General features: G+C 38.4%; 1 protein-coding gene across 1 annotated transcript in view; it reads left to right on the forward strand.

The window, feature by feature from the left end:
* Positions 1-1,439: 1,439 nt before the first annotated feature.
* LOC126416100 (polypeptide N-acetylgalactosaminyltransferase 35A) overlaps positions 1,440-18,896 on the forward strand; it is a 162,173-nt gene continuing 144,716 nt past the window's right edge. The window contains exon 1 of the mRNA XM_050083599.1: positions 1,440-1,836. Within this exon, the coding sequence (XP_049939556.1) occupies positions 1,728-1,836 (109 nt within the window). The 5' untranslated portion in view covers positions 1,440-1,727. The remainder of the gene's footprint in view (positions 1,837-18,896) is intronic.

Genomic DNA, 18,896 nt, shown 5'->3' on the forward strand with positions numbered 1-18,896 from the left:
GTCGAAACTTTGTTTACAAACAATGCATGCTCTTCTGTCACATAGAACCACATTCTAGCAGTGAATCTTTTCGTATCTTGTGAACTGATTATAAACTCACTGCATTCTTTCCCTTCCTTTATATGAAGTTTTATGAATAGGATGAGAATATTTTTAGCTGTTTTGCCACTGTGGACACACATTTTAATTATCTTTTGTATAGTTTTGCCTGTGTGTTCTCCATGCCTATAACTTTTTTTTTTTACAAGCTTAGCTTATGCCATATGACAGTCCCCCGATTTCATGCTTAATTCCAGTGTTTTGCCAGTATAAGAAAAGGCTTTGTACTTTGTATTTTAACAAGGGTTAATATAGATAAAGTTTGTATTATGTGTGTTTTATGGTGCTCCATCTCTTGGACTTTGCAACTTGACCATAATGAACTGATAACCCACGGTTTTTAACAATATTTTTGGTTGAAATCTGTTGCAATGTAGTCAGTACGTAACACTGAGTGTGTGATTATCTTGTAAGACTTCACCCATTCAAGTGGAATGGCATTCATGCCATAAAATTTTAGTTTGCCCTGTAGAATTTTGCTGCCTGCAACTTCAAAGTTACAACATAATAGTTGTCCTGTATACTGGATCCCAATCAATCTACGACAAATTGTAATTAAAGGCGGGAAGAGTTTCAGTGTTAGTACATCTAAGGGACTGATAGGTGTGTGAAAGTATGTTGTGCAAATTGATTTTGTCTATTTTATCTTTCACCTTAACCAGTAGGCAATCATACCAGAAAGGTCATTTGTGACTTTGCTTGTGCTTGCACTGTTTACGCTATTCTTTTTCAATAAAAAGTTTGTCTATAAGACATTTGTAAGTTTCTGTCCCGTACTCCAGCGGGGAAGTTAACCATTGTAAGAATTCATTAAATGCTCGAGGTCAGTCCTGCAGATGATCTCAGTTAAGACGTTAACGTCAGATTTTTTGGAAAGAACATCATGAAGACAATGAAGAACGGAGAAAATGTAGAATCAAGACGAAGAAAAACAGAAATGGGGAGTAGGCAAATGTAAAGAGACTGGGAGCAAGGTGGAAAGGAGGACGCAGAATTCGTACGGTAGGCCTAAACCTGTCGATAGTCAGAAATGGAAAGTAGATTCTACCAGTTCGTTTCCCAAAATAGCATCCCAATTAAGAATTATGTTTCATTTGCGTATAATGGTCTCCTTCGCTTTGTATTAACAATAAAAAACTCTTTTTATGCCCAAGCAGATATAAAACATCCAAGAAAATATTGGCTCATTGTGTTTATTACACATTTCGGAAAAATGAATCTATCTCCATTTGCTCCCTTACTTCGCGTTGTGCTGGAAACTGAAATTCGATGTATTGCAAATACCAACCTGTTGGAATCTAATTTCGAAAGTTGTCACTAGTGATGTCTTTGAAGGCGATTGTGAACAAGCGACTTGCGGCAAGCGCTTCTGTTGTAGCAGAACTGTCAAAATGTTTCGATAATGTGGTGTGTATGCTTTGTTATATAAGTTGTATGAATGGTGTTGTTTGTTAGCGGCACTTCCGTAAGACTCCCAACGTTTACGCAATGATGTCCAGTATACAATACCATGCCTTTGTGCTAACTAGTGAACACGTGGACTGGAATGCATTCCTTTATTGAAGAATCCTTATTGGCACTCAGATTTTAGAGGTAATGAAAATTAAAGTGCGTCAACAACAACAGTCATGTCTCTTCGCTACAACTCATTCATTGTGGGCGTGCTGGTGGCGTCGGTAACATGGGCGGTCAGTTTGTTTCTTTACTGGAGAATTGCTGGCATAGGGTTGCAAGTTGGTGAGTAAACAAATTTGATTTTACGCATTTACTTTAAGCTCTTGTTTGCCAACAATTGTGTTGCGTTTTGCATGAGATCAAAAGCCGTACGGTAATAAAAATCATATTAACTGCAGTCGTGATGAGTGCTGTCTCATTTTAACTATGTATTCGAAAAGTAAACGCGTCTTTGGCAAACAATGTACCCACTGGAGTTCGTTACATAGGAACTAGAAATTAATTTTAAAATCTGTGCTTGCAGGTACATTGCTGAAAAGAGTTCTGTGTATTAATAGCTACTTATTTGCAAGTCTTTGACAAGGCCAAAGGGTTGTTAGTAGTGATTTTGCTATGCAGATCTTCGTTCAGTGAAGAGTATAGACAGTTTATGGCTCTTATCTGCCACCGGTGCATGTCTGTTTTACGGTTTTGATGCAGCTGCTTGATGTTCTGGAAGTTAGAGAACCTGGTGATAACTCCTTCAAGGGATTGTACAATTCTCTCGTTGAAATGTCGTGTGCCTTGGCTTATTATGACATTAAGAGTTATACAAGATGTAACTTAATTCCATTTACAGACATTGATAACTTTTTAGTGGGGATCAAGATGATTACATTTAGCAAAGGAATTTCTGTCTGGAAACATACTGTTTTCCTGCTACACACAAAATACAACATGCGTTCTAATCTCAGCATTCAGTAATCATCCGAGGTGCTATGCGAACTAGGCCCTATATGTTTTTTTACTGCCTTTCATCTGAGTTTGTGATCTGCCTGGAGAGGTTTGTACCTGCTGTTGTGCATGTGATCTTTGTTCGTACTGCACTACTGCATGATAACTTAATCATTCACTGCAGTAGAGAATCCAAGCTGTTCATACATTTCAATTTTAGTGTCTTGCTTTTGGCCATGATGAGCTACATGTTTGCAGAATACACCAATTTGACGTTATTATACACCAAAGCTCGGTGCAGTCAGAGGGCTGCTTGTCAATTGTATGTGGGGAGTTTGCCATGCTGCCTTCTCACTTCCCCTTTTCTACAGTCTATTTGCAGGGCTGACTGCACTGCTCCATGGCGGCACCACACACCTGAGTTTGAAGAGGCTGTACTCCATGCTCTGGAAGAGGGCACAACAAATACCAAACATATACCTTGTTGGCCAAATGTGGATCACCAATTGTCTGGTGTATTCTGTATGAGCAGCAGCTACATCCATACCACCCACAGAAGGCACAGGCAGTGCAACCACCAGATTGTGTGTTACAACCTCACTTCTGCAGGAGGTTCTTGCACTGTTGTGTGGCAAAGCCTGAATTCCCATCGCGGATCCTTTCCGTAGACGAGGCAAAATTCACCAGGAAGGTGTTCTCTACTCCCACAACACTAATGTGTGGGCTGATGAAAACCCGCTTGCTATGTACCTCAATGGGTTTCAGGAGTGATACAGTATGAGCATTTGGGCAGGATTTCTGGATGGATGTGTGACTGGACCATAGCTTGGGTCAACCAGAGTGTCCGATCCACCCTTCTGCTTTGACCCATGACGTAAGGGTGTTGTGGTGTGTGACGCCATTAAGGTGCGAAGTTTATGAGTTGGTTGTGTTTGTAGAAGTCGTTTTGTTGTGTTTGATGGCGCCGTGTGTGTGTTTGTCTGCGTGCGCCCGACCTACTTTGCAGCGTCAATTTTTTATTTGGTCTATTTTTCTCGACTTTTAATGTTTTGTGTATTTATTGTACACTGAATGTGATTTAATTTACTTAGGGATATTTGATTTTTTGAAGTTTTGAGTTGTTGTGCTTTTGGTTTTGTTTTTCGTAGTTGTAGGTGTTGGTTTTTTCACATCAATAGTTATGGTTGACCTATATATGTCAAAGGAAATGACCAATTCCAATTTTCGTAGCTTCATTAGGTATTGGTGTTTTGGTATCGTCAGCTGTGGTTAAGGGAAATGTCTGATTCCAATTTCCATAGTTTTTGCTGTAGGCGTTGGTGTTTTGGTATCGTCAGCTGCAGTTGACCTATATAGGTCAAGGGAAGTGTCTGATTCCTGTAGATTTTGTAATTATTATTTGTCATTTTGTGTGTTTTGGGATTGTGGTGTGGTTTTTTTCTTTTATTTTATTTTTTTATTTTTTAATTTAAAAAAAAGCTTGTCGCCTCCCTAAAACCCCCAATTTCCCGTAGTTGCCCCGTTAGTTTGATTGTATTTTAGGAGGGAGATGTTGTTGTCTTATTTATACATATTTTCATGTTTGTTGCCATGTGTATGTAGTGACATCATAGGCGTCATATTGGAGATACGTAGAATAGCCGTTGCTACCTTATTGACGACGTCATAGGCCAGAGCAGATGGGTGGAATCGGACACTTCCGTAATCCCACACAATGATGCACCACTTCATTTCTCATGGGCAGTCCAAGATCATCTCTTTCAACAATTTGGGCAACAGTTAATAGGTCATGTTGGCTCAATTGCTTAGCCTGCATTTTCTCCAAGCTTGGATCCACTAGACTACTGCCTGCAGGGTAACGTGAGATTCTAAACTTGTGAGATCCCTGTGGCATCTGAGGAAGACCTACTGGCATAGGTTATGGCTGCAGCAAATGCTGGAGGACCAGGGATTGGTGATCATGTGTACCGGAAAATGTTACATAGATACCCTATCTGCATTGACTTCAGTGGTTGTCACATTGCATCCTACTTGTAAGTGAACCCAGACGACAAGCAGCAGGAATCAGAGAGCAGTGTGTATTGTGATATTTTGCACGTATCGGGAAAATGGTTAGTTTCCGGACACGAATTCACATGCTGGACTTAACTGTCTTGATCCCCATAAACTTAACTGTCTTGGTCCCCACTACATGTTATTTAAGTCTGTAAAGTAAACTTGATTACACCCTGTATAATCGTCATATTCATTGGGAAATAGTGTTTGGAATGGTGATTTATTGTGTTGGTGCATAAGTTTGTAGCATTTTTCCAGAACTTTAATAAATACAACAGATACAGATACACATAAAAGAGACTTTGGTTATGAATAATATATTTTCCTTCACTATTTACAACAGTCTGCCAACGCTGGAATAATTTACCTATTCCGCGGCTGTAGAAATCAGTTGATTTTTGAGCCAAAGATTTCATCAAACCATGTTCAGAGCACATTTTCATCTGGAAAGGAAGTTCCTTGAAGGCTGTTCGACAGAGTTTGGAAAAGGTGGCAATCTGAGGGCCCAAGATCAGGTGAATAAGTTGGGCGCAAAATGCCTTCCCAACCTGACTCTTGTATAGTGTTTTTTGTCAGTCTAGCAGAATGCAGGTGTGTGTTATTGTGGAGTAGCAACACTTTACAAGTGTTATTGTGGACTAGCATCACCTCACACAGTCATCCTGGTCATTTTTCTGCAAGACATCTCAGTTGTTGATATGTCAGCAATCATGGTTGCACTTCGAGGAAGCAGTTCATAGTACACACTCTACCTATTCCATCAGATGCGTAACATTATCTATTGGGGATGTGCACAGGTTTTTGTACGAGGAGTTACTGCTTTGTTTGAGTTCAACCATTCCTTTCCTTTCTTTATGTTAGCATGAATACATCATTTCTCATCATCAGTAACAATCCAGGATAGGAATGGTTGATGTTCACAAGCCAATTGATGATGAGCGAGCAGCGATGGAGATATGGTGACCCATTAATTATGATGATTTTGGCATAGAACATGCAGTACCCAACACTCAATTTTTTAATCTCCCCTTTGCATGGAAATGTCCATGATGGTGGAATGATCACAGTTCATCACATTTGCCTGTTGTTGATTACACCTATTTGGATCATTGTGGGTTAATGTGTTTAAACGAACTTCATTAAAGCCCAAAGGTCTTCCTCAATGTGGAGAACCATTAATGTCAGAATGATCCTCCTCAAAATGAGAAAAACTGCATTATCTGCATACAGAGCACAAATGTTTCTGGCTGCCTCCACTGCTGTCACTCCTGTACTAAACTCGGGTTTACTGAAATGTCCAATTCCACCCATCTTCTTGGACCTATGACATTATCAATATGGCAGAAATGGCTATTCTAAGTCTCTCCACTATGGCACCTATGACGTCACTACGTACACACGGCAACAAACACGAAAATACACATAAATAAGACAGTAAAATTTGCCTCCAGAAATACAATCAAACTAACGGGACAACTGCGGGAAATTGGGGGTTTTAGGGCAACGATAAGATAAATGTAATAGTACAAAAAAAAAAAAAAACGCACCATGATCCCAAAACACAAAATGACGAACAAAAAGAAAAAAGGGGGAAAAAATCACACCAACAAAAAAAAAACTGCAGGAATCAAACACTTCCCTTGACTTATATAGGTCAACCACAGGTGACGATATCAAATCACCAACACCTACAACTATAAAAATGGGAATCGATCTTTTCCGGTGACCTAAATAGGTCAAACACGACTATTGATACCAAAACACCAGAACCTACATCTACAAAAAATAAAACCAAAACCACGACCTTAAAAATCCACAAATCAAACATACCTACATAAATTAAAACAGATTCAATACACCATAAATACACAAAACATCACAACTCAAGGAGAATAGACTCAAAAAAAAAAAAGGGGAAGAAATTTCCAACGACCATAAAATTCCAGTGCTGCAAACTAGATTGTAGGGCAGCCCAACCCCCCCCCCCCCCACCCCCCTTTACACACCCACAAATTAAACGTCTTACCACACTACAAACAACAAACCAATACAGTTAACACGTAACAAAATGCCAAAAACATATACAAAAAAAATGATAACTCATTGAAAAAACTTCCAAATCTTACATTTGGAATTACAAACACTGCCATCAACGACTTCACACATCCAACACCAAGGCTCAAATAAACCCAGTACAACACATTATACTCAGCATGCACAATGACGTCACATGTCACGACATCCTTACGTCACAGGTCAAAGCAGACGGCTGGAATCGGATGCTTCCATTGACCCTTTAACTCAAACAGAAGAATGTGTTGTATATGTTCAGGTTTCTCCACTTTGCAGTCCATTTTCTAATGTCCACAAATCCACTCACTACCTCCAAATAACAGTATGACTGAAATAGCAGCATTGAATGACAAATACAAAATGACAACTGATAAAGTCATAGCATCCAAAATTCCAACATGCAAAACAAAACGCTGCGAACTTATGCACCAACCTAATATGTTTAGTTAAACTCTGCCTCTTTGTATCCTGTATAGCATGACTTTTTCACATTTAACTGATTGCATTACATTTTATTGCTATACAATCTACATAAAGTTCCTGTCTGTTTCTTTTTTTATAACAATCCAACTGCATAAATGTCATTTTAGATACTGTTATTTAGTGAACTAAGTCGTCATTGATTTAGCAGTAGTAGTATAAATACCTGAGGAATGTTACACTGATAAAATCGGGCTGAATAAATTTGTGTGTTATATGACGTTTTATTTTGCTTTACTATTTAAAGTAGCAACTACTATTATTGTTCTTTGTATCCCAAAGTAGCTTGCCAGTAACTTATATTCAAATATAGTTGTCAATTTTTCAATCGTCAGTAAAGAAAATTTTGCAAATATTGAAAATTATCATTTCATCATACTACTGAATAATGGAGATGGTATCTGTATGTGCAGCTGACATAAACAAAGTTTGATATTTTCTGTACTTACAAGAGTAGTTCCACATTGGCATTCCTGTTTGGTACTTGCTTTTAACTGAGTTTGCTCTCCAAATAGTATATGACACAGTTAGAGATTGTGCAATAAATGCCAGACATGTTATGTTCCACATAAGGATTTTTATGTTTATAGACCCTAATGGATGATGTTGTTAGCTGTTTGAACCACAAATGCACCCAGAGGGCCTTAATGTCAGTGTGAACCATCTACAAATAATTTGTTTTAACATATTTTGCTATATAGTTCATCCTGAGACATGAAAGTAATGTGTGATATTTGGAGGGTGATGGGATAAGTCTGAAAGATAAGAGCTACCCAGGCATCTTCCCTTTTTTCATTTTCTTTGTTCATAGATGATATTTTTATAATTTACAGACCTACTTATTAGACATATGTCTATTATCCGATACAGCTTTTTACGAATTTAGCTTACAGTTTGTTTTCATAACAAAAAGTAAGTTGAATATGGTGTGAACATAAACATTGACCTATCAATTTGTTATCAGTCTTTATTGTCCATTCACATTCTTTGGTTTTGCCAGCTCAAAACCAGAGCATCACCTTCCATCCTAACCTAGACCATGGGATAAGCCACAGCATAGTCTGGCACTATAACCAAGATTTCAGTTGGAAGGGTGCACTGTCACATTCTAACCAGCATTGTAATACACTGCACTGGGGGGAGGGGGGGGGGGGGAAATGTGTTGGAGGGACATTGGGTATTGAGAATCAAACCCAAGGACATTGCATTCACTGTTTATTGTACACTTATCAAAAAAGTCCCAACACCAAGATATAATTAGAACAGTGTACAGAAATTTCAGGAATACATTTGTCTAGGTTACATATTTAAGTGATTAACATTGTGAGATCATAGGTTGATGTAAGTGTCAGAAAAGCCATGGCAAATGTGAAATGCTGATATGTTAATAAGCGCTGTAACTGCCAGAATGTTAAATTCAAGCTCGCAAATGTGCATGCATTGTGTCACACAGTTGTCAGGTGTCATTTTGTGGGATGGAGTTCCCTACCTATTGCATTTGGTCGGTCAATACAGGGACGGTTAATGCTGGTTGTGGATGATACTGGAATTGTCCGATGATGCCCATATTTGCACAGCCTTCACTTGCACTAAGGCAGAACTGGCTTTCAACAGAAAACGCTACAGACCTCCACTCTGCTCTCGAATGAGCTCTCACCTGACACCACTAAAGTTGCAAATGGCGGTGGTTTGGGGTCAGTGCAGTGCATGGTACAGGGCGTCTGACACAGAGCTGTCCTTGAAATAACAGATTCGTAACAGTTCATTGTGTCACTGTGGTGCCAACAGCTGCTCATATTGCTGCAATACTTGCAGTATGATGCACCAGAGCCACAAATTGAACACGTTGGTCTTCCCTCTCGGTAGTGCCCCATGGCCATCCAGGACCCGATCTTGCATCCGTATATTCTTGTGACCACTGCTGCCAGCATTCATGTACAGTGGCTACAATCCTGCCAAGTATCACAGAAGGAACATCTAGCTTCTCGTAGTCCTATTTAAATGACCTGGTTCAAACTCAGTGAGCTGTTGATGATGGCATCTTCATTGTCTTAAAGGCATTCTTGACTGACATCAATTTACTACACCCACTCTCAAAGATAATTAATGCTCATGACTGTTACAGTGTGTATTTAAAGCGAACCTGATTTGCATCCCAATGGTGGTGCTACTACTGCCACTCTTGTATGACTGGCATGAAATTTGAATTTACATCATCTTTCAGATGTAGAAACACACCTACTGACTTTCGTTTATCTTGCACAACTCCTTCTTTGTGTTGGAATTTTTTTTCTGTCAATGTATTTTATTCATCACTCCGTAAAGATACCTTTGTGAGATGTAAGTGCCCCCACCCCATTGTAATTTTAAGTGAACTGTCCATGTTCCTAAGGATTTTCTGTTGAATGTTTGAGAGAGAGAGAGAAACTATGCTTGACATGTCTTTTCTCATGATAATGGTTTGATTCTTCTGTAATAAAAGATAACATCCTTTAATGTAGTTTGTTCAACTTCAAACAATATAAACGTACATAACTGTATCACACTCATTCATTTTGATGAAACTGATAAATTTCTAAAGTCATTCACTTTTGAAAAGCCACAAATGATTCGACATTCCTATTTCAGTTAAATACTTCTCTCCATGCAGTATTAAACACTGTCTGTCTTAATTTTGTATATTCCTGTTTCTTGACTCATTCTACCAGCTCTGCACCACTACTGCTTTTGCACACTCACTGCAAACTAACATTGTCAGTGTGATATGACAACACTCTGTGTGTGCAGTGGGAGAATATGGGAGTTCCAGAAGCTAAGGCTCACCAGCTGGTATCTGCGGTTAAATAGCTCGCTGGCAAGGATATCGATCTTGATATCTTTACAAAGAATAGCTGAGATTAGAAAATAACCCCCAAGCATATCAACAGACTGGTGACATTATTCGTGTGGTGGAGATAAGTCCCTCAAGAAGTGACCAGTGTATGAGGTCCCTAATGGGATCACATCAGCGAAACAAAAATTGACAAACTAATAGAATCTTCTTGGGAGTATCAGTTTTTGGATGGGGATGTTACAGTTATTCATGTCTTGAAACCTATTAAAAATTTGAAAATATCAGACCACATTGAAAAATTAAGAGGCTTTTTTATTAGGAAAACAAGACACAGTTTATAAGAAAAAAATATAGTCATAACCTTTGTTGGCTTCACCAACACTCAAAAACAAACTGCCACCTTCCAGCCTGTCCTAAAGCCTGGTGTTCAATACAGATCAGTCTGTCACCACAACCTCTACTGAAATAAAGTTTTGAAAAACAAAAAAATTAAAATTAAAAAAACTTTTTTGTCATGAAACATTTGTTGGCTGCACCAGTTGACAACTGAACTGTTACACCAAATCACTAAGGATCTTACATGATGAGCTATCTCATTCCTACCTAATCTATGCCTCAGGCTACAATGCAGATCGGTCTGTCATTGCAACAGACATTTTTAAAAAAAAGTGCAAAATGTAATATTAGTAATTCAATTTTCAGTAGACTTGCTAGCTCCAGTATTGTTAAGTAGCTCTAGTATATAATATAAGTGAGTATCTGCAATAACTAAGAGGTATTACTAAAGAACACAAATGACATAGAAACAAAACCATTGCAATCCTAACTGCTAAAGTATATTGCATATTGAAGAATACATCGATGTCTCAAGTTTTCACTAGACCTGATCGGATGATGCTATTTCTTTTCTGTGTTTACATTTGCAAGAAGCTCCACATTTTCAGCCCTGCTGTTCTAAAGTGGAATGTATTATTAACTTTGTGTGGTGGTTTGAATCCTTGATTGAACTTTATTTTGAAAGTTTTTGTATTAAATGATAGTAACACAACTACGTAGTCTATGTTCTCATTTGGTGTTTGTTATTTAGGCATCATATTACACAGTCATTACTTTTTAATGTGATTATCCTCTGACAATAGTAGGTTCCATTGTTTGGAAATGAATTAGTATGATTCCTGAAATGAAGAACTCTTTTTTTTTTTTCTGGAACGTTTTTAATATTGTTCAGTTCTTCTGTTTTGAAAGTCATCTATCCTTGCTTTTTGGCTGTGTGCTCTTTCAAACTATCAATATTCAGTATATTCATAAACATATTTGAACAAATGTTTGTGTCACATGAAGCCATATGAGTTGAATAAAAAAGAGAGCTTTTTTAGAGCCTTTTTAATATTCCACATTCTATCCTTCGCAAGCAGTAACTGTAAAAACACTCAAACAAAATGTGTTTCAATTTCATTAATTCTCTCTTTGTATATACATCAAAAAGCATTACCTTTCCTGCAGTAAGGATTTTTATCATATTTTTTATTACAACAGTACTTCCCGAAATCTTTACATTACTATTTGCCCTCTTTGTGATGCGAGTGATATTCGTGAAACAACTGTTAAAACAAGGAGGCAGAATGTCTGGCCATATACTTACCTTCAAGGAGTAAAATCCCAAGTACCGCTGACAGATACATTAAAAGTAGAAAAAAAAAATATTCTTTCTTTTGGAACTATAAGTTCATTCTTCTAGAACTGTTAGTTCCTTCTTCATGAAGGAAATAGGGACAAGTTTTCAGATGGAGGTGCATGTCAGTCAGACTTCAGATTCAGATAGAGAGAGAGAGAGAGAGAGAGAGAGAGAGAGAGACATATGGAAAGGATGAAGGACGACAAAGATAAGGAGGAGGCATTAGAGAGTGTAGAAGATCGAAGATCATGCATTGGTAAGCACTGTGCTAGCTTGAGTCCTGATGTGGTAGGACATAGTGGGAATTAAAGATTCTTAAGGTGAAGAGAAATGAGAAGTGCATGAACAGTACAGTCAACATCAAGGAGGGAAGTAGAAAAGTATGCTGGGAAATGCCAAAAAGGAAGAAAGAGGGGGAAATATAAAAGTAAAAAAAGTAATGAAATGAAATTCTAGCATTGAGAGATGGAGGGAACAGCTATCTACCAGTGTGTGTGTGTGTGTGGGGGGGGGGGGGGGGGCTAGTTGTTAACAGAGGTCAAGTTCAGGAGAGAGGTGGAATGCAAGACTATGCCACAGAGCAATTTCCTATTTTGGAGGGTTTCAGCAAAACTGCTACAGTGTGCTAGGATCCAAATGGACAGTGTGGTGTAGCAGGCACTCAGGTCCCTTGAGGCATGGTAGTATAGACCATGCTCAGCAGCTGAGTCCTAATTTTTCTCACAGTGGACATCTTTTCATCAAAAATGCACTCAACTAGTTTACTGTTAGTTATTCATGGATAAAAACCTTTGCAGTGAACACATTTTAGTTTAGTGGATTCACACTGCTCTGTCTTAGATGTTGTAGCCCTTACCTGTAATAGGCCAGGAATAGATGATAGTGAGCGGATGGGGCAGGTGTTAAAGCAGGATTGATTGCAGGGGTAGTTTGGAGTACGTATAATGGTCTTGGTATGTCGAAGAGCATTGAAATGATATTACAGAGGTTAGGAGGGAGATGAAAGGCAGCAGTGCATTGAGTGGGTAGGAGAACAAGAAGTCATGTTCTTATTTAGGGTCTTGACTTGGGGGAATCATGTGCTTTAAGATAAATTTGTAATTGACATTTAAGCAGCTGGTTGAGGGGTAGTTGCCAGCCACCAGCAAAAGATAGTTCTTTCTCCACTACAACATGCTCTCTGTATTGTATGTTTTGTAGGTATATGCAGAGCCTTGTCACGTGTGGCATGTTGCATGCTGGTAGCACTGTCCCCAGACACTGCAGTCTCTAATTTACAAATTTATTTTATTCAAGTTATGGCCTTGACAGTGTAATGCATTGAGGCAGTCAAGACTTGAGTGGTGCTGGGTGGTAAGCATTGGTGTCTGTCTGTCTGTCTGTCTGTGTGTGTGTGTGTGTGTGTGTGTGTGTGTGGGTGGGTGCACTTGTTGGAGGGTGCTCGATCTGGGATTGAGTAATACATTTCTGTGGGCCTTCCTAGCATTACCTTTCCACTTTACTGATTTGCTCAAGCTATGTGTCACCATTTGATTAGGCTAAATATACTGTTTGTTCCATAGGGTCATAGGGCCCGAAGGATGTGAAATGTGTTAGGAAAAAATACGTGTTTAAAAAAGAACTGATTTCCCAATTCTCCTTCCACAGGTGCTAAATGTGGTGAGCTTCTAATATGGGCATAAAAAATTTATCGCTAATACATTAACTAAAATTCTTACCACATACACTTAGATGTACGTCTATTAAGGTACAAAAGATAATTCCTAGCTCACTGTAGCTAAGTAATGTCAAAATGAAAATGGGCAGAAAGGCTTACTTACACAGACAACATTACTAAACTGAAGCTGTGCCAAAGTCAGTTGTTACATAGCATTCATATATAGTTAATAATAAGTACATAATTTGATTCTTGAACTTCTGGGCAGATAAAAATTGTATGCCAGACTGGGACACAAACCCAGAACCTCTCCTTTTGTGGTCCAGCACACAGTTTTACTCTGCCAGGCAGTCTCAAATCAATATACAATCCACTGCAGAGTGATAATTTTTTCTGGAAACAATTTACTAGCTCGTGGCTAAACCATTTTCTTGACAATATCCTTTCTTTCAGGTGTGATATCCCACAAAGTATGCGGGAGAACTGCTGTGAAGTTTGTAAAGTAGTAGAGAGGCACTGTCAGAAATAAAACTGTGAGGGCAGGTTGTGAATCTGCGTGGATAGCTCATTCAGTAAAAGGATTCCCCGTGAAAAGCAAGGTACCAGATTAAAGTCTAGCTCGACACACATTTCAAATCTGCCAGAAGTTTCATAATAGTTCACACTCTGCTGCAGAGTAAAATATTCGTTCTGGGAATAATTTGGTTTTGTTAAGGAATTCATCATGGGAGTTAAAGGAGTTGGCAAACAATAAATTCAGTAAAACTGTACGAGAAGCTGGCCACACTCCAGTCTGACAGCAGCAGTGGGGAGTGAATCTTTCACAATAACAGCCACCCATGCTGACAAAATATCAGATAAATCATTAAATAAACAATGGCAGAAGATCCTGAAACAAAAGTCATCAGCCGATACATCAAGGAGGGGCCACAAAAGCCTCAGCAATGTTATTCTGTAAGTGTATGTTGTTAACTCCTTTTGCATACAGTCATCGGGATTTGTTACAGCAGAACAGCTGATGTGTATAGCCAATAACATGATGATGTTTTGATTTCAATTACGGGAGAAATATTAAGTATTTAACGTAACAACAATCTTTACTATTGGATACTAGAGCATGATCCAACTGAATATTTGGATAAAAACATTTCACATGCAGGTGCAAGTAACATAAATACATAACAAGTAATTTAACATTGAATTTTGAAATGAAGCAGTGGGCTCACATCCTCTAACATTGTGCCCTGAAATGAGGACTATGTTCTCAAAATTCTTCGTACTCCTTGCCACGTGGCATACTTCCTCCTACCCAACTTATGAAATGTTTTGGTCCATCCTGATACCACTTCTGCTTTCACCTAAATCATCTACATATGTACTTCACAAGCTACTTTACAGTGTGTGATGGAAGATTTTTTTTATATAAATGTTTGTAATTTCCTTTGCTATACCATTTGCATATTGAATGAAGGGAAAAATGACTGTCTTAATGCCTCCATACACACTCGAAGGTCTCTTTTTTATCTTATTATCGTTACCTTCCATAAAGTGTATTGTTGTGGCAGCATAATTATTAGACAGTCTTATTTATCCAACGAGGTTCCACAAGAACAATTAGCATTTCTTCCAAAAGATTTCCATTAGTTCCCCAAGCTTTTGTATAACTCATTGTCCCCTTCCCCTCGTCCCATGCCCCTCGCCCCCTGCCACCCTCGCAGGTACATTGCACTTTTCCCCAAAACCTCTCAACAAATCTAAGTTTTCCAGTCACATTCTCTGCTATAAATTCTTATGTGTTTGTTCCACTTCATATTACTTAGTAGTATTATGCCCTACCTCTAAATGTTTAAAAAAAGGTATGTGGATCATGTCATTATGAAAGATCTTTGAGCAAGACCTGATGCACCCAAGTAGCACATTTAGCTTCTGTCTAGTTGCTGGTTTATGTTATCCTCTCAGCAGCAAGGATGCAAATTATAAATTTTCACTTGGAGTTGGTAATGTTTAGTCTGGAGCATCGCTCAGTATATTTACCAACTCCGCTGACTTCACAGGGACAGTGCAGAAAGACTGAAAATTTGGAAATAACACAAAAAAACAGCTGCTCTTTGTATCTTCATTTATGTGCAGATTTCAGCATCTACTACTTAAAAAGAGCCAAATTATGTTGCAGAACGAACCCGTTGTAGGTCCGTGATGGGTGCTGAAAAATTAAAAATAATGTTGATGTCAAATAATTAGTCTTCATTGTGTTTTGAATGCTGTACAAAAATTCCCTTACCAAATGGTAATTTACACAGGCAGCACATGGAAAACATGTAAAAAGCTATCATTATTCAGCAAATTTCTGAAAAGTTATTCAGTTCGACAGTGCTCATTCCTATGAAACACTGGATATTGCTCATGATACAAGTGTGCTGTAACTACGGTATGTCCAATTGGATGCTGAGTTGAAATTACACCAATGCAAAATGCAGTGCAATATGACTTAAAACTAGCATCCTGCACTGCCAAGCCAGATCTGTTGTTCTGGAAACAAGTTGTGGGAGGGGTGGGTTCAGCAATAATGCATCACTTTGTCATCACCTTAGGACACATCCAGTCTGCTAAAACCATCCTTTGTTTTCATTAAAATTTCCTATACTTTGCCCAATTGAGTCCTTGCTACCAGTTTCAAATAGAAGATTCTGTTCCAGTGAAGGTGAATACTCGTTCTACAAAATTCCAGTCCACTCATCTTCATGACCTGTAGAAATAAATCATTTGTGTAAGTTTCAAGGATTAAAACTCCACAGAAAATGTAGCTAACCTATTCGTATCATGACATTCCAGAGTTGAAAAACTTAAACAATGGTTGAGTCCTCAATAATATTACAAAACTGTATTCAACGATATGTTTGCATGACAAAACATGCATTCTAACTACAGTTGAACTTTGTATAATCTTGTGTAGCACCAAAATCTTCTCTCAAGTGCACAGAAATTTAAAACTATACATTTGTCTAAAAACAAAGATGATGTGACTTACCAAATGAAAGTGCTGGCAGGTCGACAGACACACAAACAAACACAAACATACACACAAAATTCAAGCTTTTGCAACAAACTGTTGCCTCATCAGGAAAGAGGGAAGGAGAGGGAAAGACAAAAGGATGTGGGTTTTAAGGGAGAGGGTAAGGAGTCATTCCAATCCCGGGAGCGGAAAGACTTACCTTAGGGGGAAAAAAGGTCGGGTATACACTCGTGCACACACACACACACACACACACACACACACACACACACACACACACACACATATCCATCCACACATATACAGACATATTTAAAGACTTGGTCTTTAAATATGTCTGCTTGTGTCTGTATATGTGTGTGTGTGTGTGTGTGTGTGTGTGTGTGTGTGTGTGTGTGTGTGTGTGCGTGCGTGCGAGTGTATACCCGTCCTTTTTTCCCCCTAAGGTAAGTCTTTCCGCTCCCAGGATTGGAATGACTCCTTACCCTCTCCCTTAAAACCCACATCCTTTCGTCTTTCCCTCTCCTTTCCTCTTTCCTGATGAGGCAATAGTTTGTTGCGAAAGCTTGAATTTTGTGTGTATGTTTGTGTTTGTTTGTGTGTCTGTCGACCTGCCAGCACTTTCATTTGGTAAGTCACATCATCTTTGTTTTTAGATATATATTTCCTATGTGGAATGTTTCCCTCTATTATAACCAAACTATACATTTGAATTAAGAAAAATTGAATGGCATACACCAACCTATGTCCCTTGTACCACTCCCCCAAAATTGTCTTCTGTAACTTTCTCAGTTGAAGATCTTCTCACAAATACATCCTTTGATCTTGCAGTCTTCTTTGCCTCAATTTCTGTTATCATGTCACCTGTATTTACTTCCACCACTGCCAACTCAGTACTGCTTTCTGCCCTCTTACTTAGGTTTACAGACATAGGTATCCTTCATGTACATTTGAGTGTTGGGCTCCATAAGGTTCCCTTTTTGTGCAGTATCCATGGAATATAAAATTATAAAGAATGTAGCAACCATCTGTGGAAATACAATTTATTTATCTTGTTGCAAATTGATTTCGACTGATATCAATCATCATTGGTGCATTTTTCTAACCGATACGTGCCATAAGTATCGATTAGCGACTGGTTGCTACATTCTGTATAATTTCATGTACATTGTTCTCTCGGTGGTTGGTCACTTTCTTACTGTAGCAGTTTTCAAATGGTGGCTGCAGGGGTGAGTAATGAAGGTATCTCCTTGACCTTTCCTGCATGCTACCCCCATTGTTGGATTGTCACCCTGGTCCTCATTCAGAAGATATCAAAAACCTCCAAATAAATTTCTTTCTTGCTGTTGCACTCACACATTGTCCGTAACAATCCAGCAATACTGTTCTGAAATAGAAGTCACTGTTCAAGATTTAACTTTAATAAACCGTGCATGTAGCAGCTGTATACTTCCAATGCTGTGTTGTTTCATAAACCCTGTCTATGATAGGCTGGTAATGGTAGGAGGTACCACAGGATTCTATCGTGTGTCCACTGTTTTTTGCTGTGTTTGTCAATTATGTGCCACTAAACATGACAAGCAACTTAGGGTGTTGTTTTTTTTTTTTTGGAACCATCACATTCATGATGTTGGTGCTGCTGTTTTCACTATGTGAATAATTTCCTTTGTCACTGATAATATCACATGATTGATTGTGTACTTTACTTTTTTCATCCTGTTACATGCTATAAGTCCATATTTTGGGACAGTGTGTACTACAAACAGTTATTCCTAGCCTAGCAAGTGCGTTCAGAAGCATCTGCAGTGCCAGTTTTTGTGGACTTCATGCAGGCTATTGTTATTGTTATGTGTGTGTGTGTCCACTACCAAGTAACTTCTGTAAGCACTGTGTTTATATTAAAGCAAAAACTTGGACAAAATTATTTCTGCAAGTTAATTTCAGGAACTTGCTGCGAGTTGTGTCATGAGATAGACTGTGGAAGTTTACAATGTTGTGACAAAAAAAAAGAGCAGCTGTCACAACAACATTATCATTTTTAAAGATAAAATATTATGAGAAACAAGTTAAGAAAAAAAGAAATGTTTGGGTGAAGAAATGAATATGGAGGCATACATATTTAAGTTATCAAGAACACTATTGAATGAAATAAAATCATACAACATTCTTTGAGAATGTCATATTGGTTTCAAACATAACATTAAAAAATCGTTTAAAATATAAAGGTGCTTATACTGCCATTCTACGTTTCCTTCTGGTGAGACAAAGTAATCGGTAAATTCATTTTGCACTTCCTGTGCAGCCATCATCAAGTTACATATGTTTAAGGGTACCAATAGTACAGTTACTTCGGACCATCTGTCTTTGCACCAATCTCCTACTCTAAACCGCTTTGTTCGTACTGGTATTAAACACACACAGCTTCTTCAAGTTTGAAAAACTTAGCAGCTGGGAAGTTCGGCAAGTCATTGCAACAAGTTGCAAGTTTCCACTAACTTGAGAATCTACTTTAGCAAGTTATCGAAACTTGCAGAAGTTGAGATGCAGGGGTGTTTTCATGTGAAAGAACTTGCAGAAGTGGCTACTTCCATTGGTCTTGGTGCTGATCCCTAGTGAGGGCACC

This window comes from Schistocerca serialis, chromosome 8, assembly GCF_023864345.2.
Source record: "Schistocerca serialis cubense isolate TAMUIC-IGC-003099 chromosome 8, iqSchSeri2.2, whole genome shotgun sequence".
Taxonomy (NCBI): Eukaryota; Metazoa; Arthropoda; class Insecta; order Orthoptera; family Acrididae; genus Schistocerca; species Schistocerca serialis.